Source organism: Ictidomys tridecemlineatus, chromosome 7 (genome assembly GCF_052094955.1).
Source record: "Ictidomys tridecemlineatus isolate mIctTri1 chromosome 7, mIctTri1.hap1, whole genome shotgun sequence".
NCBI classification, from domain to species: domain Eukaryota; kingdom Metazoa; phylum Chordata; class Mammalia; order Rodentia; family Sciuridae; genus Ictidomys; species Ictidomys tridecemlineatus.
The window spans coordinates 130,207,199-130,231,731 of record NC_135483.1 but is presented as its reverse complement, the minus strand read 5'-3'; the positions used below and the strand labels follow the sequence as shown (position 1 = coordinate 130,231,731).

Here is a 24,533-nt window from a genome sequence, read left to right as displayed (position 1 = left end):
ATGTGGTCATTACCAAAGGCAGTAGGATCCCAAAGTGATTACATCTTCTCGAAGGCTTATAGTAATTCTGATTAATCTTTTTTGAAAAGTCAGATACCCACATATCCCATATATCCAAAGGCAATAAGATTAAGATTATTAGAACTCCGATTTTTTCTGAATCATAATTCTCACCATCAATCATAATTTGTCTAGTGTCCCTGGTGTTTTGAAGTCTTAAACCAGGAATTTTAAAAGTCCACCTGTCATGGAGGTGGAAAATTGTTCAGAGACTCTTCAGTCTGGAGAGGAAATATAATAAATTTCCTGTGAAAGTAAAGATCCTGTTTCAGCTGGGAACATGATACAATTAATGCATTTCTCCCCAGATGTCAAACTCCTTTATGAGATACCTAGCCTGCACCACTATCTAGCTTTGCCAACTTCACCTACCTCCTTATACCCTGGAGCTGTTCAGCACACAGCATTTTAATCACAGCCAGCATGTCAGTCTGTGTTCTTCACAGACACACAAGTCCAGACTCTGGACTACAGAGCAGGATGACCAGGTAGGGCACTGCCTCTTGTCCTCAAGATGCTTACAGGCTGGTGGAGGAGATTGGTTTTTCATGCAAATGTGGAAAGACCACATTAGAAAGTGTTACCCTTTTGTTGAGATTAAAATATCACATATTGAGAAGATCTAAAGGAAAGCAGGTTGCCTGAAATGTTTTCTAGCAATATTCATTTTTTCCTGGCACTGTGGTGCTGTTGGTATTAAGAGGAAGGAAGGAAGGAAGGACATGTCATTCCATTTTACTGTTTTGCAACCCGTTTCTTGAGCCAAACCTTTTGGCTGTGTTTTATTGGAAGGTTTTAAATAACCATGATGTAGTTATACTTTTCATAGCAAAAGTAAGTCTTTATAAAAGCCTTAACTAGTGCAATCGTGTATCAAGTAAGGTCCCCAATACAGTGAAACAAAATGGCATGCTCCTCACTACCATTTTTCTTCCACTTAGTTACTGAAGAGGCTGTCAGACCGATTTTATTTTACAATCAGACTACCACCTCCTCTTGAGACCTTGGGAGAATTTCTTAGCCTCTCCTTTTCTTATCCATAAAATGGTGATAAATATACCTATCTTATTGTGATTAAATAAAAGCATGTATACAAAACATTTGGTACGAAAACCAGTAAATGCTCAATGTTAGCAGTTAGTACTATGAATGACACAGTTCTCTGTGAAAAAAAAAATCTCCCGTGAATTTTCATGACTTGACTTTTTCCCTTTGCATTTTGCTTATTTCATTATTTTTAAAGACTGTGTAAATTATTTTGATGCCAGCAAAGAGATAAATGTTATAGCCCCAACAAATGGACAAACAAAAGAGCCAAACATACCCACCTGTTTTATCCATTTCTAGCGCAACTGATCATCAGATATTATTGCAAAGTAAGATTAGAGTTTGCAGTAAGCAAGAATAGAAATGTTGTACTGCACAGGTTCTGCGTGTATTTCTGGGGAGAACAGAGTGAGATAACCAGTGTGTCTAAGATTTTATGGGTTAATTCTGGACTTCATAATTTGCATATTACCTCTTAACAAACATATCCAGTCAGGATTGAACTGTCCTTTAAATTTCTGTCTTGTCTTGTTTTGGTTTGTAATGGGAGATCTTCTAAATGTCCTGTGATATTTAAATTTGAACAATAACTACTGGGCTGCAAGGAAGAAAAGCCAAAGGGCTGCCCATGTCCTCTGCCTTGAGCTGATGAATGGGCTACTCTAGCTTCCTGGTCGTGGTATAGAAAAAGAAACTTTTCTGCTCCTTCCTAAATTGTTTTTCACACTGAAAGTTACTGTTGTCTTGTTCTGGTCTTTAAAAATAAGGATGTCCACCATTTTTTTTCGTTCATTTCTTTTGTTCTATGCCCTAATTTTTAAACTGAACAGAGAGTATTGTCTTGAGATTAAATATGGTAAAAAAAAAAAATGGAAGAGAAGTCTGTAAAGACTGAATTGTAGGAATCTGAAGTTGTCTTTATAAAGAATTAGAAATTTAAAACTCTCTCATCCCCTCCTTCATTTTCCCCACTTCAGTGTGAGGGCTCTGCCTGGTTTCCCTTCACCTGTCCTGGAAATCACACTGGCTGCTTTGAGTTAGGTGGAGGAAGAGCAAAGAGTTGGGCCCCTTCCCTGATCATTGCTTGTGGAGTTTCCAAAAGCCAAAATTTCTTCTTAGACATGACTTTCTTCAAAGTATTTCCATGTAAGTGAGGAGGGTTGGTGTTGTCTTCTGGCTCTGTGCATTTGGAAAGAGAGAGATTTATGATACCTGCTTTGTGTACTCATTGCTAATGAATTAGGTTCAGCTGGGATAGCAGTAGGCAGTGAATGAGTACATGTTTGATTATATGCAACAAAGATAAAAGATATGTCATGAAACTATGGTGAAAGAAAAAAATGAGGAAAATGCAAGTATATGAACCCAGTGCTGTGCTGCCCACTGATCCCCACACCCAACCCCTAAATACACAGAGGTTCTGGGCCTCCATTCTGGTATTTGGAACTCTGTATTACCCAAATTTCCTGGAAAAGAAACTCTCTGACATTTTCAATGCTTAACAGTGTACCTTTTTAGTTCTTTTTGCTAAAGATGATCTGATGCTTTATGAGTAACTCTAACAACAGAAAATGAGAAGGTGTTCAGTAAGATTCATATCTTCCCCTTTTTCTTGTTGAGCACTGAATTCCTACTCTAAACAGAGTATTGTGAAATAAATTTAAAACTAAAAGAAGAAAGCCTCATCTGGGTTATGTAAAATTTGAAACCTGTTCACAAATTCAGCTTGACAGAGTGAGGTTCTACCTCAGTGTATCTGCTTCAGAAGAGGGGAAGAGAAGAGAGAAATGAGCCTGCGTTTGTCTTGGTTAGCTTCCAGGGCACCTGCGTGTCCCAGGGTTGACACCATTGTACTGAAGTGATTAGACACTAGCACAGAGGCCAACTCCATGAAGGAGAGGAAAGACTCAGAATGGTTGTTAGCAGTAGATATTTAGTCCAAATAGGCAGTATCACTAAGGAGAGATCTGACCTGTGAAAAAGCGTGTTCTTTTGAAAATGGGCAGATGCTTAGGTCAAATGTGAAACAGTTCTCCAGAGTGGGCTGAGGAATCAAGGTTCACGTTGATTTGAGGACTTCGGAAGGCAAATCATTTTTTCTTAGAGAAAAACTTACCCGTATTTCATCACATTGTTGTTGCTGATTTGATGCCAGTTTTTTGTTTTGTTTTGTTTTGGAAAAAAGTGGGGTGCTTTTGTGAAGCTTTAAAAAATTGTGCCATTATTAAAAATCATTTATTACTAAACTGACTTTGGTACAAGATTAGAATGCATGGAATACTTGTGAATGTACATTAATGCAGGGGTGAAGATTATGTGGTAAAGTAAGGTATGCATTGTGAGGCTGTAAGACCAAAGCAAACACTAGAGTACATGAAAGGAAAAATCTTATAGCTCTTTCCGCTTTATTTTTAAGGAAATAGGCTGAAATCACAAGTGACTGAATTTGTGGCATGTGTAGGGAAACTAGAGGATGGGTGGGCGCTTCCAGCATGTCTTCAAGGGTTTCTAATAGATGCCTATTAAGTTGTCAGTGAACCCCAAATGTACTTCTCCAACAGGTATCAAACTGCTATAGTTACCCTGTTTGATTTCTGTATTTTCTGATAGAAACTACAGTTAATGATCATCATGTGTGCTATTCACAAATTTTAAGTGTAAATACATGAAAAATAGAAACAAATGACATTCACATTTTTAAGGGTTTTGAATTATAAATTTAAATAGGCAGTATGAATTTTTTCTTTTTTTAAAGAAAGAAACTGGATTCTAACAGGCATGGAGATCTGAGCAAGCCATCTAGAAGTGTTACGCCTCATATTTACACATCATAAAATATGAGGTGTAAAAGAGGCTGTACAAAATATATGCATTTTTGTGATGTCTTAACAGGACTACCATATCCATTCAGCTCATTTTCTTAAATACTCATTAAGAAAGCTTGGCCTGAATCACCACCCTCTCAGCAGACAAGGACCGGTGCTTGATCACAGTGGTGATGGGTCTGCAGACCTAGCTCTGCTACTAAGCTGTACGACCTTGAAAGACTTATTTGACTTCTCTGGGCCCCAAGTATCCTGAAAAGTGAGGGGTTAGATTCAGTCGTCATTTCTTAACATTGTTAAAGCTTGGCTCCCTTTGAAAAAAGTAAAACTACTGCTCCCTCCTTTACTCGCCATCCTGCCATCCTTCAAGATTCTGTTATTCTTCTGGTGGAGAAAGTACTGGGTCCTGTGATCTCTGATGTCCATTCCTGCTCCAGCGCTTCATTATTCTAATTAGATACTTAGGTGGAAATCAGTGGAACAAACATTTTAATCTCACTTTGTGAACAGTGCAACTTGCATCTTTTTAAAAGCTGGAGGGGCCTTCCTAAATCTGTCCCCCAAACCAGAGTCCTGCTTTGAGCAAGAGCAAAGCCTGGAGGTTGGTAGAAATCCACCCCCCAACCTCAAGGCTGAGTCAGATCTGCATTTAAACTGTAAGCCAATCATGTGCACATCAGCTTGATACAGGTTGCAGACCACTGATTTTATCCTGCAGGTGGCAATGTTAATGGGATTTGTAAGTCAATTAAGTCATTACCAGTATTTCTTTTTTTAACAAAATAAACTAGAAAAGATAATATCCAGATACATTTCATATGATAAAGGAAAATGGTGTTTCACCAAACTTCTGTTTCCATATGTCTGACTGTACATGTAAGTCCTTCCACTTTGAAGTGGAGATCTCAGGCAAGAAGCTAATTTCTAAGGTAGTATCAGGCAAAAAATAAAATAAAAAAATTTAAATCACCATCCTAGGCAATATAGCAACCATCCACTCCCATTTCTTTGCATGCACAGACATGTACCTAGAAAGGCAAAGACTAAAAAAAAAGTCACTCTATGCTTATAACAGTCATTTTCTATAATTGTTCATATTGTACCAGATGCACCATAAGAAACAAATGTAAATTTTAAATGTGTTGTTGAAAACATTAATTTTTGAATTGTATTAACTAAAAAAAAATCTTTCCTGTTGATGTTTTCCTTTGTCTGTTTATAAATTACAACACTATCAGATAAGATTTCATGTTTGTTTGTTTGTTTTAAAATTTTGTTCCTTGTTTTATTACAATGGGGAGATCTCAAATACTACTTTTTTAGTTTCCTTAAAGTACAGATAATGCTTTTTTCTCTCTAGAGGCCAATTTGTGAAGCCCATAAAACTGCAAACTCACTCACAAAACCGTCTGCACCCAAAATAAATAGACTTGAATAAATTTGTTTAGTTTTTTTTTTTTTTGTAGCTTGCTTATAATTTTTCTAGCTTAAAGCTTAACCGCTTTTTGTAAGTATTGTTTAATGTGGAGAAAGTATATTTTAGAATGGGTAATTTCCAGCCTCAGAACTTTGCAACCTCAGCAATAATTCTTTACTTACAAGAAAGACTAAGTGAAGACTCAAACTGTACTATAGATTGATTTTAGAAAACAGCTGGGAGGAAGTTGTCAGCTCTGGAATCCTAACTCCACTGGGGGGAGGCAGGAAATTCAGAATGTTGCAGAGGTGTTCGGAACTGTCATGGCAGAAGCAGTGTTTCACTTCCCTTAGGAAGTTTTCTCTTTTTTTCAATTTATTTTGAGTAAAAAGGAAAGGAAGTGTTTGCTCTTATCCCCTTCACAAGGCTCTGTGTTGAGGAAGAAAATGGTGTGGATCTGTAAATTCCTCATTTGGGACTCAGAACCGGGAGAGCACGCACACCTGCATTCAGAATTCAAGGAATAATTAGCTTCACACCTGAACTTGGGCGGGATTTTATGTTTACCATGTTCTAATAGCTGGTTTTTGGGTTGTAATTTGCTTATTGTTTTGAATTTTCTTTTAAGGTGGTTTTGGAGCTATTACAAAGTTCTTTTATATAAAAGTGAGTGAAGAAATATGACGTGCAACTTTTTATGCTAATTACATGTTGAGACAAGAGATGCCAGGCTGCCAGCTCCAGTTTGTGAAGTTCTGAATGTTACTCTTTGTTTTAAATTTGTTCTTTGAGGCTTTCTTGTAATTTTGTGTAGTGTATATATTTAAGCTGTTTCCTTAGAGAATCAGTGCTGGTCTTAGGGGTGTAGGACTACAGTGATAGTTCTTCTGTCTTAAGCTGCAAGGTGATAGTGGAAGTCATTCTTGGGATCTGCTATGTAACCTCTTTCATTTTTCTGACTGCAGACAGGTATGAGTGCATAAGGGCCTGCTGGGTTCTGTCTTGATGTGCCTCCACTGGAGCCCCCAAGAAGCATCCAGCCAGACACTTTTGCAGCTGGAAAGGAACTTAGAAGTCATGCAGTCTCACTTGCTCATTTCACACAGGAGAAAACTGAACTAACCAGAGATGATATTCTAGTTTCTCAACGAGGTGGAACTTTTTTCTGATTTTTTTTCTGTTCAGAAATTTTTGGTTTTGTAGAGGGGGAGAGTTTTACTAGTTTTATTTTCCCCACAAATAATCCTCTTTATTTATCATATGAATTTGTTTGCTTGCTTAAATATTTAGTGGTGCCAGATAACAAACCTAGGGCCTTAAATCTGTGAGGTAAGCATTCTACCACTGGGCCACCTCCCCAGCCCCATTTATCATCTTGAAATTTTCTTTTCTCCCTGAGACTCTGTGATGACCTGTGACACTTGTCCATGGTCTATCTTGTTTTCTAGGTTCTTCCTCCTACCTTTCTGGTACCCCCACTCCCACACACTGACTTGTCAGGGCTTCCTCTAAACCAGCCAGATGGGTCCTTCACTGGCTTTCCGGGAGAAATCTCCAGCTGGTGTTTCCCGTTTGTAACTGTGTGGGAGCCTCTCCCACTGTCCACACCCACCTGGCTTTGCAGATTTCCCATTCCTTTCTCTCTTACCCACTTGACATTAACAGCCAGCTCACTCAGCCATCCATCCCCTCTTTTCATCCCTGTCCTTGTCCCTTGCCTCTCTCCTCTCTATCTGCCCCTGATTGAACTCTTACTATCTTTAGAAACTGGACCATCCCACCCCATTATATGGGGTTAAGAGTAGATAAGGCTAGAAGCCCACTGTTAAAAGCTTTTCCTTCCTAATGAATGTGTTCCCTGGCAAGGAAATTTTGAAACCATTGCCTTAGGCCTCTCTCTTTCTTGGCCCTCCTGTTTTCCCAATGAATAACCTAATGTCCTCCATCTGGTATCTTCTTGATGTTTGTCTTTAATACTCTCAATTCTTGCCCATCTCCCCCTCCCACACACACACACACTTAGAAATCCTATTACAAAAACTAGAAGGACAAATAGCACCAGACCTTGCTGTGGTTCCTGGACTTGAGGTATCTTAGCAAATCACTGGGGTTCTCAGAACCACCACTGGAGGAAACAACAGAACTCTAGGGCTCTTTGCATGCAGGAGCATACATAGAACTGCCTTTAAAATATATTTGGGGCTGGGGCTATAGCACAATGGTAGAGCACTTGCCTAGCACATGTGAGGCACTGGGTTCCATCCTCAGCGCCACATAAAAATAAATAAAATAAAGGCCCATCAACAACTAAAAAAAATTTTTTTTAAATAGCTTTAAAATATGTAGATAGATAAACGTGTGTGTATGTGCGTGTGTGTGTGTGCGTGTGTGTGTGTGTGTGTGTTTGAACGGTAAGAAATCTAGTTTCTTGGTGGGATCTGGAAGGAAAAGTTCACCAAAGAGACCACATGTTGTATTGAGTGTTTTATGCCATGGTTTTTCAATATTTCTTTACCTTTTCTACTCACCTCCTTTATAACCTCTACCTCTGCCCAAAAGAGCTTGTCTAAGCTGTTTTGATCCCTAAGGACTTTTTCCTTTTGTTTAAGTTGTGCTTTTCACATCTGCTACATGGTCTCCATGGGTTCAATCAGTTGTGTTGTATTTAACAATGCAGGTCTTATATTTATTTCTTTTATCTGAAGCTGAAGACAATAATGCTTTATTCATGAACTTAAGTGAAGAAATTTCTATTCGGAGATTGCAGTTTTACATGCAAGGATTGTGGCTTTGATAGATATCTTGAAGAATTAATTATGAAGCCCATTGGGAAATGTTTATTTTTAGATTTTATTAGAATAGCTAATATAACATGGATCCCTTTCTTTTGACAGGCTTAAATCCAACAAAAATATTTAATAGTCTATTGCTTAGTTTCATAATCTTGAGAGGCTGTGAGGTTTGTTTCCAAATAAAGAACAGTGGAAGTCTGAGAACCCATTTCATGAACTAATTAGTACGTGATTTAAGCTTTAATATCCTTGTTTCAAATAGAATTAATTGATCTTTCCCGCACTTTCACACTACAAGTGAGACACTATGTGTAAAGAGGTGCTGTCATTCTTCAGTAACCAGGTCCTGCTCTTTGATGCTCTGGGCCCTCAGGCATTCATGCCCCGACCTACCAGGAAGTGCAATGGCTTCCTGGCCAGTTTCTCAGCTCTCACCAATTCATCATTCACCTCTTGATTTTGTTTTTCCAGTTCCTTGCACAGGAATTTCTCTTTCCCTGTCCTTGTAAAAGAAACAAAGTATTCTGACTGATTATGTTGGCCCATTTGAGTGATTCTTCTTTTGATAATTCCATGAAATCATTAATTTATTTTTTTATTTTGCATCATGAAAGCATAGGGAGATGAACCTGGGTGTGGGAATTAGAGCAGAGCCAGGCTGCTGTACTGTGCAATAGTCTTTACATTGTGTTCAGTTCATTCCAGACTTGACCTTATACTATTTCCTGGTGAACATGATAGTGTTCCATATTTCTCTCTGCTCTTAGGAGCAACTGCAGTGGTTATTTTGATTCTAGATAAAAGAAATAGTTGATCTGTTAACCTTCTCTGCTGTTTGGGACAGTGGTGGTGTCAGTGGTAATATGTGTGTATGTGTTGCAGGGTCCACAGAGGTAGGGATTATAACTTTCTGAAATTGTAAGAATGGTAGCCTTAAAGAAGACTTGAAGGAAATTAAAAGACAGAACGTAGGTTTCTCTCCCTTTAAAATGTAACTGGAATTTTTGGGTTGCTGAATAAGGAAAGAAGAGGAGAACAAGTTTCAGCTATAAGATTGGTTAGAGCACTGATCTCTTTTTTTTTTTTTTTTTAAAGTTATGTCCACACATAATACCTTTATTTTATTTTTATGTGGTGCTGTGGATTGAACCCAGTGCCTCATACAGGCTGGGCAAGTGCTCTACCACTGAGCTATAACCCCAGCCCCCTACAGCCCTATTCTTAATCCTATCCTTAATAGGAAGGAAACGACACAATAGAGTTTTAAATGACAAGTCTTCAGTTTTTTTGTCTTTGCTGAATAAAAGTCTACAACAATGTACCTGATTACTAATATTATTTTGGTTTACATGTGGCTAATTTTGCTTTTCCTATAAAGGACTTTATTTATACAGAAGAGATTAGTCCATGTGGCACTGGATGGGGGGTTATATGATAGAGAGGGAAATAGAATTACCCTGTGTACAGTTGCCTTGTGCCCGCTGTTGATCCTATTTTTTTGGTGCCAGGTACTATGGAGACTTTCTGGCAGGATGGAAGCACCAGTGCTCTCTATGGATAGTGCTCTGTATGTGCTATCCACATGCAATTCCTTCCTCCCTGACTGCTCCCCACATAGGAGGTGCTCCCTGAGCACTGCCTCACACAGGAAGTCCTCCCGAGTGCTAATAAATGTTCTTCCTCCTAGTGTCACACCACTCAAGCAGGGAATACAAAGGGTCATCCATTTACTCACATTTATTTACTGACTTTGTTTTCTATCAGTTTGGCTTGCAAATTAAGCCCAGATAAAGGAAGAAAACTGAATTTGTTAATTTTACCTGCCTGAGAAACAAAAATGTAGCCTGCTTACTTGACCTAAACCAAGGAAATTAGGCTGGAGAAGGTTGAGGTGGACTCCTAGGCTCTTTGGGGATGAATGAGCATTTAACTAAGGCCATCTAGCCACAGGTTTCCTAATTTGATGGAATGTGTTTAAGCTTCATCCATAGGGGTCTTTTCAAATCCCAGTGCAGCTGAGGGATTTTGAGAGTCAGTAAATAAAAGAACACCCATCAATGAAAAAAAGTTTGAAATTGTTGGGTTTAAGTTTGCCATTTGTTTTCTCAAAGCACAGAGTTCAACTACAAAGTATAATTGCTTTAAATTTATCAAGTTCTCAAGTTGTAAAGACCTGTCAGTATTTGCATTTCAGTGCAGGAGTGAGGGCTTAATTCTTCACTGTTTTAAGATAAGCCTTCCTAACATGCTAACTCTAATTAATGTTCAGATGTATGTGCTATAACTTTAAAAAGTCATGGGAGAATTAATTCTTTCTAAAAATTCTGCATCAGGTCAATTATTATAAAATTTAGCTTTAAACAATACATAAAACATGCAAGTAGTACATATCAATGGGGTAACATGGTGCTTTGATACGCATGTTATGTAACAACGTTTTTAATCAGGTTAAATATATTTTTCTCAAGTATTTACCAACCCTTTATGGTAAAATCTTTCAAAATTACTTTCTTCTAGGTTTCTGAATTGTACAGTTTATTATTGTTATCAATAGAGAACCTACTGGGCAACAGAACATCAGAACTTCTTGCCCCTATCTAATTATAAGTCAGTACCCATTGATAAATCTTTTCCATCTCTTCCTCACCCACACTCTCCCCATCTGGTGGAAACCACCATTCCACTCTACACCTCTATGAAATCAACACAGGTGTCAAAAAGACACCTGCACTCCCATATTTGTTGCAGGACTATTCATAGTGATTAGGAAATGGAAACAAACAACATCAGTTGATGAAAGGATAAAGAGAATGTATTACATGTACTGGCAGCTATAAAAAGAATGAAATCCTATCATTTCCAACAACATGGATGGGTCTAGAGATCGTCCTGTTAAATGAAATAAGTCAGGCACAGTAAGACACATACTTAACTTCTCTTGAGATTTAGTAAAAAGTCTTTAATAACTTCTTCAGGTCTTCTCCTTGGTGTCAAGGTAATTTTTCCCTCCAGTACTGGGAATCTAACACAGGCTCTGGCACATGTGAGACCATTGCTTTCCCACTGTGCTACATTCCCAGCCCTTCATACCAGTGATTGTTTCATCCGCCAAGAGCTGCAGCCAACATCCTAGGTTCAATTGTGAATATCCGTGTGTCTTGTGCCCTGGGATAGGATCTCAGAAACTAATCAAAGGAGACTTGAGAGAAAATTCAGTCTTTTCAGGTTCTGCCGATAGCTACAAGTTCTCTCTGTTAGACAGAGGCTAGGGCAGGAAGGCCCATGTGGGTGCTACTTCCCAGCACCTTAATGATGTGAGAAATGGGAAGGGTTATATAAATGCAGGTAGCAATTTGGTGACTTCAGGGAAGAATCACAGACCTTTGTGGCAAACCTTGGGGCCTGAGGTGCCACCCAGGGCAAAGCAAGGGACAGGGCTTAGTCCTTAGTTTTATCTGGAAAGCAGAGCCTTTAGCCCTTAGAGAAAGGGCAGCAATATGGGAAAAGCATATGATTTCAACTGCTCATTAAAGGCGTGAATTTAATAGATTGCTCAGGTGTCTTCTCAGGCTGCTTTTATTTCTGAACTAAGCAACACTGATATTCCCAGTTCAAGTTCAGCCTGACATACACACACATTGACTATTTGTAATCCCTTTTTGATACTCTCCTTCTAAAAAGACAATCATCTCCTTAAATAGTGCTTGGACCCATGATATCTTTAGCAAGGACCTTAGGCAGTGAGAAGAAGAATGTGGAAAGTAGAGGACTAGAAGAAATGGTTGTATGTCTAAATTACTGAGACCTCAGTGTATTGAGTTAGTATGGAATTAAGCTAATCACGACAGAAAGTAGGTACAGAACTAGGACCCTGCAGTAGGTAGCTGAGGTTATTAACGAGGTAAATGAAGGCTGTTTATTACAAGTAGTCTGCTTTACAAATTCTTCCTTGTGGGATGGAATTTGCCTTTTCTATGTCTAGTTTTCTTGTCTATGGTAGTAAAAAGCCAAGCTACAAGGTTTGAAATTTCTGTTGAACTATTAATTTTAATTTTATATATTCAAACTATTAATATGCATTATGCCCTTGGGTTAGTATGCTTCCTATTTAAAAGGTGTGAGGTGAAAAAAAAAATCCTGTTCTAGTGTAAAATTGCTGTTCAGTGGCTGTGAGGACACTTTGAATTGTGCTTGCTCCCATCTCAAGCTGAGCCAATAACTTCCTCAAAATTCACATGTGGCATCGGGTTGGAGAAATGTGGTTTCATCCTATTGGTTCACAAAGTATTTTCTGGTTTGGGTACAGCTTCAGGCATTCTTCCTAGGTGGCTGCTGATAGTAAAATCACACTAAGATTTTACTTTATAAAAGTTGGAGTGATATCTATGAGGCCCTAGAAGGTTTCCAACTATACACCATTCTCTCAGGGGTTAAATTTCACAAGGGTGGCCAGAACTAGAGACAGCATGCCTGTGACTCCTACCCAGATGTCTCAATGAAGCCATGTGCCTGTCCTACAAGGCAAAGTCATCCTTTTTTGAGGATCTAGATTAAATTCGAGCTTCCTTACACTTGAAGACCAATTTTTTTTCGAGTCCTCTTAACAAAATGATCAGCAATTTTTAATCAAATGTTCTTCAGAATTTGAAAACCTTTTCAAAATTCTAGTGATTTCTAAATTACTGTGTATTAAGATATTATCATGTGACATCATGCAAGTTAATGTTTGAATCTTAGAAGATGTCGTCCTTAAAATGTGAATAAATTAATTTTATATAAATGTAGTCACATTTAAGGTGCACATAAAGAATTATCTGAGTAAAACCCTGTTATTTTATGTTGAAGGAGAGAAGTGGGTTTCAGTAGAATGAAGAGATCTTTAATATGTAAATTAAAATTTAACATCAAAGTAACTGAAGATAATCTGTATTTATACCTTGGTTTTATTTTGGAGTGCATACAGCCTCAGAGTGGTGCTTGAATCCCTTACCTTTAGCACTCTGAACACTCCTGGCCTTTATTTTGCAGCAGTCTCTGGTCCCAGCGCACCCCATGGCCCCTCCCAGTCCCAGCACCACCAGCAGTAATAACAACAGTAGCAGCAGTAGCAACTCAGGATGGGATCAGCTAAGCAAAACGAACCTCTACATCCGAGGCTTGCCCCCCAACACCACCGACCAGGACCTGGTGAAGCTCTGTCAACCGTAAGTACAGTTTCTCTTGTTTTAGCTGCTAAATATTTCCTTGATTCTATTATAGATGATAATAATTGTGTCATTGCAGAATTTCATAGGACAAATCTGTAAATGCTCAGATTTGCAACAAGGAAATGGGTTTCCAAGTTTTAAGTCCTTGGACACTTGCTCGATATTACCATCAGCAGAATGCCTATGTAACAAAATAAATTGGAGCATTTTCTCACTAGAATTTCACTCTGTGGGCGTATGAGAGATAAAACATGAATTTTAAACTATTTTATGCTTAGATTCTTTTTAGGAGTGCTCATTTTTTTCATGAGAGCCCCTCTAGGTGCCAGTCTATCAGCTGTTATTTCTGAGAAAGGTAGTTAACCATCTAAGCTCATCCTCAATGTGAGTCAAACTCTTAATTGCTGCTGGGACAACATTAGTCACTCTTCATGAGCACCTGTAGTTCTGTGTCCCAGTTGTTCACCCTGTCTCTTTGGGAATAAGAACTTACTTTCATTTCCTTAATCTTACGAAGAAATGTGTGCATGTGCATAAACTTCCAAAGTAAATTTGCATTATATGCTAATGTTGTTGATGAATAGAATATAAATGTGCTACTTTGCTGCAATTACATTAACTCAACTAAGTAAGAAAGCACTAATTTAAACTAAGGAGCCAGAAGCACCATATAGTGCAAAAGGTCATTGTATAAAGACTGAACGCATCAAATCACATTGAGCAATAAATGCCTACACAGATAACAGCACTTTTTTATTTATCCTAAGACAGTAATGGTCCTTTACAAAAGAAATTTTACATAATTGAAGATAAAGACTATTACTAGAGAATCTTTCCCTTCAAAACATCCCCATTTTGAAATATTGACAGCATCTCATTTCTGTCCTGTCCTGAGTACAATTCAGATAATTACTTTTCTTCTTTTTCTTTTCCTTTCCTTTTTTTTTTTTGGAGGGGGGGCAGGGCTGGGTGGAGTTTAAAAATAACTTGAGCAGTATTTCCAAACTGGAACTAAAAGTAACATCTGGGCTTCTATAAGGAGGTGATAGTGGTTTTGCTTTGTTTTGTTTTGAGAGAGAAAGGGTGATGGCCCTTTAGGTCCTGGAGAGCTTTCTAGAAAGCCATCACTCTCAGCCTTCCCTGTCTTCCCTTCCCATGTCCCCCTTTTTGATCATCCCTCTTGGACTTGGGCTTCAGCCCTTGGCTTTCAGGGCAGTGAGTGAGTGCCCTGCACTGGGGTCTGCTCTGAAAGCAAGTCCAGCTTTTGGGTTTTGTTGTGCCTGGCCAGAGGCAAGGAACAACAGAGGAACCCTGCCAAGCACTCCCTGCCCTATTGCAGCTGTTCAAGACCACAAATAGGCCTTTTGCTATCTTGTCTGCTGTTGGCCTTTCACTGGCGTCTTCTTATGCTTCTGCAGCATAATTACAGGTAGCTATAGCGCCATAAAGTCTAAGGAACTAAAAATGTAACTTCGTAAGAAACAAAAGAATGAAGCTAACTAACTCTCAAACTCCTGAGGTATAAGAGAAAGGGGAGAGGATTTCAAAAGATTGATTGTCTCTCAGCTGGTTTTGAATTATGTAAGGTGAGTGATGACATCAAGGAGACAGTTAACTAACCATAAAATAACACAGTAATGTGATGTTTTATATATAGTAACTACGTACTTGAAAAATCGAGCCAGCAAGTTTTTATCAAATCATTATATTCCAAGCATAGTAGAACATTTTATCATTTTTTTCTAGAATATTGCTTCCTTTTTGTTGTTAGTCTCTTCAATGTCTATGATCTTTTTGCACATGTATAGATATTAACTCTCTTTGCTAGTGTCAGTATCAGCAATAACTGTTTGCCACCCTCACTCCCTCCTGTCATCTGCAAAGGGAGGCTTTTGCAGAAGTCCCGGGTTGTATATTAAACTCTGATAATAGTTTTTTTTAATATGCATATACAGAGCCAAGACATAGAATAATAGGGGAGACTATCTTAGAATCTGCTAGAAGCTTCATCTCATTTAACACAGAATCTAATAAATACCAGATTTGACTTGCTGACAATTTTGTGTCTTAGAATATAGAGAAAATAAAAGAGGGCATTCCTGTTCTGGACTTAATTGCTTCCAATAAAGAATAGCTAGCTGGTGACATGGAAGTGACGAGACCTTATGGGAAAGTGACTCATTCTAGTGCTTCAAAAATCAACTGGATGTAATTAAGGATTTTAGAAAAGTGGGTATCAGAGACTTCTCAGAAAAGATAATTGTAAATTCATTCTTCTGAAAAAGAGAAAAACATTTTAGAATTAAGAAAACAACAATTTAATTAAAATTGACCTGATAAGGCTGAATTGGGCGCAGGGGGAGGCAATGATGAAACTAATGATTTGGTTCTGCCAGAGGCTTTGGCTCGTTTATTATTTATTTATTTATTTTGGGGGTACATAATACCTTTATTTATTTTTATGTGGTGCCAGGGCTTGAACCCAGTGCCTCATACATGCTAGGCAAGCATTCTACCACTGAGCCCCACAACCCTGGCCAGAAGCTTGGCTCTTTTAAAGGGTTATCTAACAGAGTTGGGAAAATTCTTTACAATAGTCACCTGGTTCCATACAAAAAAAAAATGCATCAAGTCCAAGGATTAGTAAAACATGAACATTCTTTAAAAAAAAAAAAAAGTGGAGAGGAAAACAATATTTTTTAAATGCTCTGCTTGGAGTAAAACATAGAGGTGCTAGAATGTTAGAAAAAAGGATAGTGAACAGGCAGGTGTTATGGGGAAAAATCAGCCTCCCACGCTCAGAGATTAATGGCACTGGAAAGTGTAGGCCACCATGCTGAAGAGGAGGGGACTGGCAGTGGGAGCTTATGTGGAAGGTCCCCAGCTTAGCTCAGGAGACCTGGATAAGGACCAAACTGGTGACAGTGATAATGATCAGAAACTGTGGATTTAAAGCAGATAAATTTTCTAGGAATGCTTGATGAGAGAAGCCAACAAGCTCTGGTTAACTTCTAAATTGTGAAATGTGTATGGGAAACCTGGAAATCTCATGACTACTCCAGGCTGTTGCAACTTTGTTCCCCATTTCTGTTCAAAAAGAGGACATCAGTGCTGGTAACCAGCAAGTTTAGGAGGTGGAGTGGTGTGAGTAGCAGAAAAGAATAAACTACTCTACCTTGACCCTCAAGTATTCTTAATTTTCCTCATTCTCTGAAATCGGGCCAAGTACATACTGCTTAACTGTGACTGTAAGTGTATTGTCATTATAAATGTATTTTTGATAGAATCTCTCTCCCATCCAGGCTCCTCAGGCAAATTCCTTTTTAGACAGAAGAGTTTAGGGCCCTTTTGCTTCTGTTTTCTTGCCTCCTTACCCATTGGTATTTTTTCTACATGTTCTCAGTTAAAACTAAACTGAAATCATAAATGTCCCTTTATTTTCTCTAATTTTGTTTGTTTGCTTTAACTGGTGTCCACCTCTCCTCAACTCTTTGCCCTCTTAATTTCTGTTTTCTTGGCTGTAGGATCATCCTCTCAGAGGGCTGTTCTCTACTCTTTCCAATTCTCTACACATTTTCTACTTGAATATTTCATTTGAACCTCAAACTCATCATTATCTCCTTCCTCCCCAAACTGTCATTTTCCAAATTTACTCTTCTCAGTATGAAGCTTTAGAGCAATGATTGAACACTTTTTACTGACCCTTAGTCTCCAAGTCCTGTAGGTTCTTTAAAAAAAAAAAAAAAATTCTTTTTCGTTGGTGCATTATAATTATACATAATAGTGGGATACCTTGTTACCTTTTTGTACATGCATACAATAGAAAAATATAATTTGGTCAAATTTTCTTTTTCACTGACAGAAGACTGAGGCCTCCTTCCTTGCTCCCTGTAGTGTGACCGGAGGGGACCATTTGCTCTGCCTGCCACCTCTCCTCAGGAGTCTTCCCATTTCCCAGCCTCCATCTGCAAGCCAAATTTAAGCTCTATTGCCTCCTCCAGGATTGGGCCACACTAATAACCCTGCTTCTTATTTTCTTACTTATTTAGTGTGTATCACCACCTTAAACAGTTCTGTTTTCCAAGGGCTTATGACGTTATTTAGCAGCATGTCTGTGGCTGTGTATAATGCTAACACCATGTCATGTTCTCAGACTTCTCACTTGGCTTTTAAAATCATCATGGTCAGTGTTGATAATTTTCAGATTCCCATGTTATCTACCACAGTGCTCAGCAAGTACCTACTTATCGGATAGCCTATAAAATGGGTCAAATGATGCTTTTATGGATAGGTTGTGATCTGGAATCAAATTCAGGTTGAGTATCCCTTATCTGAAGTGCTTAGAACCAGAAGTATTTTAGATATTTTCAGATTCTGAAATATTTTCACGTGTAATGAGATATCTTGGGAATGTGACCAAATCTAAACATAAAATTTATTTGTGCTTCATGTATGCCTTATACACTTAGTATGAAGACTTTTGTACGATGTATTTAGTGCACTTGTGTTTTGACTTTGACCCGTCGCACAAGGCGAGGAATTTTCTACTTGTGGTGTCATGTCAGTGCTCAAACAGTTTTGGATTTGAATTTTGGACTAAGAATGCTCAACCTGTAAAATAAGTGAAAGAGTTGGTCTTCTGCCTAGAACAGAATTGTCACTGAATAAATATTAATCTTTCTTTGCATCTCAAAATCCTAACTACTAGAAAAAGCTTAAATGTATTTAATACCACATTTAAAACTAAGGAGAAAAGACCCCACCATATTCTGAGCATGTAACCCACCATGATTCATTCCTTTTTATAATGATTACTATGACATGGATAATCTTACATTGTTCAAATTCCCTTTTTTCAAAGACTTTTAAAACAGTGTTTGTGTGCAAGGTTTGGTCCACAACTCTTCCTGATTTGTAGTGGGAGCCCCAGGTTGAAAGTCTCTGTCGGCTAAGTCTGGGTAGCTTAAAGATTATCAGGGCATCAACATCCTATGAGAAGGTCCAGACAGCTCAGGGTTTGGACAACTTATTTTTAAGGAAGAACATTCTATGGATATTAGAACAAGAAGTGTTTCTTTCTATACCCATTTTGTACAGTACCTCTTCCTAAACAGTTGGTTAAACAGTTTCTTTCATTCAGTAGATTTCTAATTTGTTTCAACGTGCATTAAAACATATGAGTGTAATATAAATATGAAATTAAATCTAGCTTGTGGTATGACTGTTGCTAAATGAAAAATAAATATTTTGGAAATATACCCAGTTTTCCTGGTTGTAAATATCCAATACATTTTTATTTCCTACCCCTTGGTTTTCTGTTCTCTGCAAGTTTTCCTTATTATTTTGACTACACCCCAGATCTTAAAAGGTGGCAGAGAAAAGCAAGACAGGTCAACAGAAGTAGACAGAAACAACTATAATTTCCAACAGAATAAAGTGAATGTTTTTATCTGGCATTCCGTGAGAAACCTAAGGAAAGCTGTGTTAACCTTGATGTGGGGAGACCACCAGGGTAACTTTCAGGGAGGAGACATACCCTAACCTTAAAGACAAGGATAATTTCACATGGGTGAGGTGGAACTACTGCTGTTCATCAGGTATCAAGAAGAGCCCCAGAGGTGTAGGAAAGCTTGAAAGCCAAAAAAAAAAAAAAAAAAAGCCTGAGAGGGCCCCTTGGTTTGAAGCTGGTGTTCAGCCTTTAGTTGGCCAAGACTTGAGGTGACTGGAATAGAGGTGGTGGGTGTGGAGGACAGAGGTGAGACAGAGATTGGGAATGTTGCCAACACCTTGAATAGAAAGTGAGTGGCAGGAAGTCTAGAATTTCTTCTTTATTAACAGAAATGGAGTTAGGTGTATGAGTGGCAGAGAAGCATAATCAAGCGCCCCACCCTCCTCTTGCGATAATTCTGAGCACTGTCGGACGCTTGGCTTGGGGAAGCAGAGGACTCTCTGAGGATGGAGAGGATGTGCCCCGGCCCAGGGCTGTGGAAGGAGGGGACGGGAACGGTGCTAGACTGAAGCAGGGTGTCTTGGAGATGGCAATGTCAATACCCAAGCCTAATTTAAAACCACCATAAGAGTTGAGCTCCAAATGAAGAGAAAGCTTGAGTTCACCAACAGAGAATTCAGGAAAGGCGTGGCCCAGGGGGTCCTCTCCTGGACCTGCAGCCCCATCCTCTTGCTTGGGCTCCCCAGAGGCAGCTCTGTTCATGGAACCCACAGAAGAGGCCCAGACAACCAAATGCTGTTCTGGAACCACTTGTTCCTTTGTTGAGTGCTAAATTTAAGGATATGTTTACCTGTCGATCATCTGAAGAGATTAGAACAACTAATAGGAAAATGGACAACTTAACGTGATTGTGCTTTCTTGACCTCTATGACTACCTGTAACTCTAAGATTGCTTCAGCAGTCTCTGCTGAAAGGTGATTCCTCTCCTTCCTGGAATTAAGTGGCCTCCCTTTTTATTCCAAAATGATTAGTCTACTGTTACAGCCTCTGCTTTATAGTGACAAATAAAAGTGATAATATTGTAGTCATTGGAATTTTCAGGTTTTTAGAATGCATTTTTCAAGAATACTGATGACCATATCCAGTGAATTTTTATTTCTTAGATTTCTTTGAAAGACAGAGAAAGAAGAAACGTTAACATAAGTGTACCGGAAAATAGTTATTCCCTTATTAACATTTTTTTTTAGTTTCTGTTTAGAAAAGTACTCTTTAGCCTTTTGAGTGTTTGTTCTTAATTGATCTAAAAGATTCTCAATACATAAAATACTAACAACAATAGTTTTTGGAGCATGGCTTGCTAGCATAATGGAATAATACATAATAAATAACACAATGAGGACTTAGACCAAGAAACTTGAGCATTTTGCTGAAAAGTATGATCTAAGATGTGGAGTTTTCAGACTTTGTCTCATCCTTTTAAAAAGAAATGCCAATCTATTAAGTCAAAATGTTGAGTCACTAATTGTAATTTAACTCTCTCCTTCTGAACAGTATTCCAATAAGGTTCCATGTAGTTGAAAAGCCCAACATAAAACAAATTTGAGATTGAGAAAAATACACAATCTTTATGATTTTTTTCTGCAAAAATAATAGACTCCAGAGCAGAGTTGAGTGCTTCTCGGACTGCCCTGTTCATCACTTGGGTGGGTCATGCTATTATATTCTTGTTCGTGTCAGTTGCTTCACTTCCCTTTTGGTATGGAAGAATTCTGGCACATTAAGAAATGCTTTTTGAACTGTGGATCTTTGACATACCAAGATATAATCCGAAGACATTTGGAAATCCCAGAATTTCACAAAAATAATTTTAGCATCCAAAGAAAGAAAGAAAAATCCCCATGCAATAAATACCTGCTTTATAAAAATAAAAAGCCATCTCACTTAGGCCTTTGTTTATTCTTTCTTCAGTTTTCTCCTTGGAATCATCAGTTTGATCTTTAGAGTGTAGTCAGTTCTCAAAAATCAACACAGTATCGAATCCTTGAGAGCTGCCTCGTACAAATGCAGAGTAAAAGCTTATTGAAATATGGATGCTGGGTGACGGGCTGTGCTTCTTCCCTGGCTGCATGGCTCCCTTGCCTCTGCGGAGAGTGCCTGCAATCCAAACATACGCTGCAGCAAAATTTAAAATAACTGTGGGTCAGGGACTTTCAGTATTATCATGAGTAAGTAGCTGAAACCTCAAATATTAATTATTGCCGAGTACCTATTGTATGTATGCATTTGGTATTTTGGCAGGAAATCTCCATTATGTCTTATTTTCGAATTTATCCATTGGTAAACATGGGTGTTAAGATGTTTGGCCAACCCTCTTTACTGCACGTCGGCCTTTTTCTTCAGCATGTCATTTTGTTATTCCTAGGCATGATATAGAGCCATTCTTCCCTGTAATGCCCAAATATTGCACAGGTGGCTGGCAAGCTAATTTTAATATTTGCCTCAGCTCAAGCTAGTTGGGAAGTCAGCACTGAAAACAATGATCACAACCACATGATTTTTTTTAATACTTATTCTTTCCCATTTGAGTGCTGTGCTGTTACTATATATCCATTAGAAGAAACTTGAATTTCTATAGCAGCACCTTGGGGATGTTTAACCTTCCCATGAAGTTAAAGTTAGTGTCATCAGGAAAAATAAAAGCCTCTAATATCTTTGACAGTTGTGCTGGTTTTGTTTAGAATTTCCCTATTGGGTTACTATGAATCTCAGAAATTTAAAACCTCTCCCTTAACTTTTCTCCATTTTTAGTACACAATACATGTGTAGGAGAGGAGGATGGGGAGGGATTGGTGAGCAAGTACAAAGTTACAGGTAGGAGGAATGAGTTCTAGTGTTAGTTGTACAATAGGATGGCTGCCCTTAACAGTGTTGCATATTTCAAAATAGCTAGAAAAGATGTTTAGAGCTTTCTCCCCACAAAGTCATGATAAATGTGATGGATATGCCAATACTCTGATTTGGTCATTATACAATGTAAATATGTATTGAAATAATATTACACTGTACCCTCAAAATGATCAAAATTAAAATTTTGAAAATGCTTGTTAAAAAGTCCCATGTTGTGTATGAATGCCTAAAATAATGCTGACAGCTACATGCCAGGTACGGTGAATGGTGCATGCCTGTGATCCCAGCAACCCAGGAGGATCACAAGTTCTAGGCCAGCCTCAGCAACTTAGTGAGACTGTCTCAAAAGAAAAGAAAAGAAAAGAAAAAGCTGGGTATGTAGCTCAATGTTAGAGCACTCCTGGGTTCTATCTATGGTACCAAAAACAAGAAAGAAAGAAAAATAGCCAATATAATCAAAAGCTCAAAGTAGAGGCAGGAGAAAAGAGGAGAATTCCATCTTTATTGATGACTAACCAAATAATCCCTTTTTAGTGTACCTGGTCACTGAAGCTCAGCTCCAGGTTAGCTATTTAATGTGTTACACCCTAAGATTACACAGTACAAAGAAGGTATTTGTAATTTGTCATTTGCTTGATGCCTGAGGGGCGTTGTGCCTAGATAAAAAGAAACAGTTTTAAAGAAACATTCTTTTGGAGATCATTGACAAATCCTATCACTACTTTAGAAAATAATGGGCATGTAAGAGCATTATAATTTTCTATGAAAGTAAGCCTGATTAAAAGAGAAGACCAAGCTGCTCTTGGGGAGAAGTAAGTGGTGAATCCATTTTTATCTAATTTAACAAATACTTATTAAGCACTATGACAGTGATTTTGCTAGATGCTATACTATAGGACACATTTCCTGCCTTCAGGGAATTTCTTGTCTTGTGTAGAAGGTAAACTTTATGTGTAATGTATAGCAGAATGCAAGAGAGACAAAGGATAACCAAGATTGTGAAGTGACTACATGTATTGGGGCAGGTAGCAGAAAAAGCTTGGCATTTGCATCTTCAGGATGGAGGGGACAGGCAAGCCCAGGACTGAAGATAAGACTAGTTTGGCTTCCAGCCTTGTGTGATATTTTTTGGAGTCCTAAGGTAGTGTATCTTTAGCATCAGAGGAAGTCTTGTACTTCACCAAGAAGATAGGCGAGAAGACTTCCTCAGGGTTTGCCCTTGACTGATACGGACTGAAGGGGTGCATCCAAGGAGGAAGATGATTCACAGATGACTGTAAAACTCAAGTCTAGGAAACTGGGAGTGTGGTATCATTAATAGATATGGGAATCACAAAGAAGAGCTTATTTTTATTCTTGCCTGGAAATTTTCATCCACTCTCAGGGGAAACTTTTCAAATTGAGTGCCTGTTTGCTTTATGAGCTTGTGTACTTTTGGTGTGGCTATTAAACGGAAAGAAGTAATGCATCAATTCCAGACTGGTGAATCTTCAGTGCAGAGAGGAGACTAGTCATTAAACATTGTTTGTCAGCTGGAATACACAACCTATTTATTTATTACTCACTGATCTTTTACAGTGTATTAGAAACCTTCTGTTGAGGTAGTCTTTGTGGTCAGCAGTTATAAGACCTATGTATTTCTCCAACACTTTATTTCCTTGAATTTCTTAGTAGAGTTGTAGGGTGTTTATGTTTTTTGAAAGTTGGTTTTTGATTAATAAATTGCTTTGCCACTCCCTTGATGAGGATCATTTGGCTTCAGAATGTAGACTTTGGAGAAGAGATTTTTGTAAGTGAGCCATGGGACTGAGTGGGAGGAAAGGAGGATGCGTTTCCATAAATGGGGTATCTAGAATTAGCGAGGAAGTGGACTCATAACACAAACAGTCCCAACCAAGCTCGTGGCTCTGCCAGGGAACGTGGACTCTCTCTGTCTCCTCCTGGCTGTCTGTGTCCTCGCTGACCTGGCCATACCAGGATTAAACTTGTCTAAATTGCTTATAGGGCCAGGACCACTTTCTCTTCTCATTTTTTCTTTATCCTGTAGAGTCTTCCTGCCTCTATTTAAAGTGTCATGTGCCCCTGAATAGGAGATCAGTGTTTTTATGAACATCAGCATTTACATGTACAGTTTTGAATTTACACATTTATAAAGGACACTTTTTTTATAGTATAAGGACTGTTTCTTTAAATATGGAACAAAGAGTCAGTCACTTTGGTTCTAGAAACAAATTGATCCTATTAACCCATTTGGACAGGAACCCCAATCTTTGCCAAAGATCATTTCCCAAAATGTTTCATCTTCTCCAAATCCAGGCCAAAAATTATGAAATTATAGTCCCTATCCCTTAGTATAAAGCATAGCTTTTTTTTCTAATGCTTGTCTACATCAATGTCTGTGTGAACCTTGTCAGATAATATAGTCAGCAGGTTCCACATCCATAGATTCAACCAATAGCAGATTGAAAATATCTGAAGAAAAAATTTCCATCTGTACAAAAATGTACTTTTTCTCTTTTCATTGTTCCCTAAACAATACATTAAGCAACTACTTATACAAGATTTACATTGTATTAAGCTTATAAGTCAAGATGATGTGAAGTATACGGAAGGATGGACATTGTTGTTTTCAAATACTCAGACTTTTTTTATAAGGAATTTGAGCACCTGTGGATTTAAGTATTGGAGGGGAATCCAGGATCCAGTGCCCCCACTGTAATGAGAAGGGATTATGTTGAGTTTCTTAGATTTCCCCCTACTATCTCTTTATTCATTTCTTTAGTTTAAATTTGATACCATGCAATTAGCTGTTAAAAGCCATATTTATTA

General features: G+C 38.3%; 1 protein-coding gene across 10 annotated transcripts in view; it reads left to right on the top strand.

The window, feature by feature from the left end:
• Rbms1 (RNA binding motif single stranded interacting protein 1) overlaps window positions 1-24,533 on the top strand; it is a 205,220-nt gene that overhangs the window by 101,947 nt on the left and 78,740 nt on the right. For 8 of the 10 annotated variants that reach the window (XM_005315759.5, XM_078017468.1, XM_078017470.1 and 5 more), the window contains exon 2: window positions 13,170-13,345. In XM_005315759.5, the coding sequence (XP_005315816.1) occupies window positions 13,170-13,345 (176 nt within the window). The remainder of the gene's footprint in view (window positions 1-13,169; window positions 13,346-24,533) is intronic. The other 2 variants (XM_078017467.1, XM_078017472.1) reach the window with 1 other exon arrangement.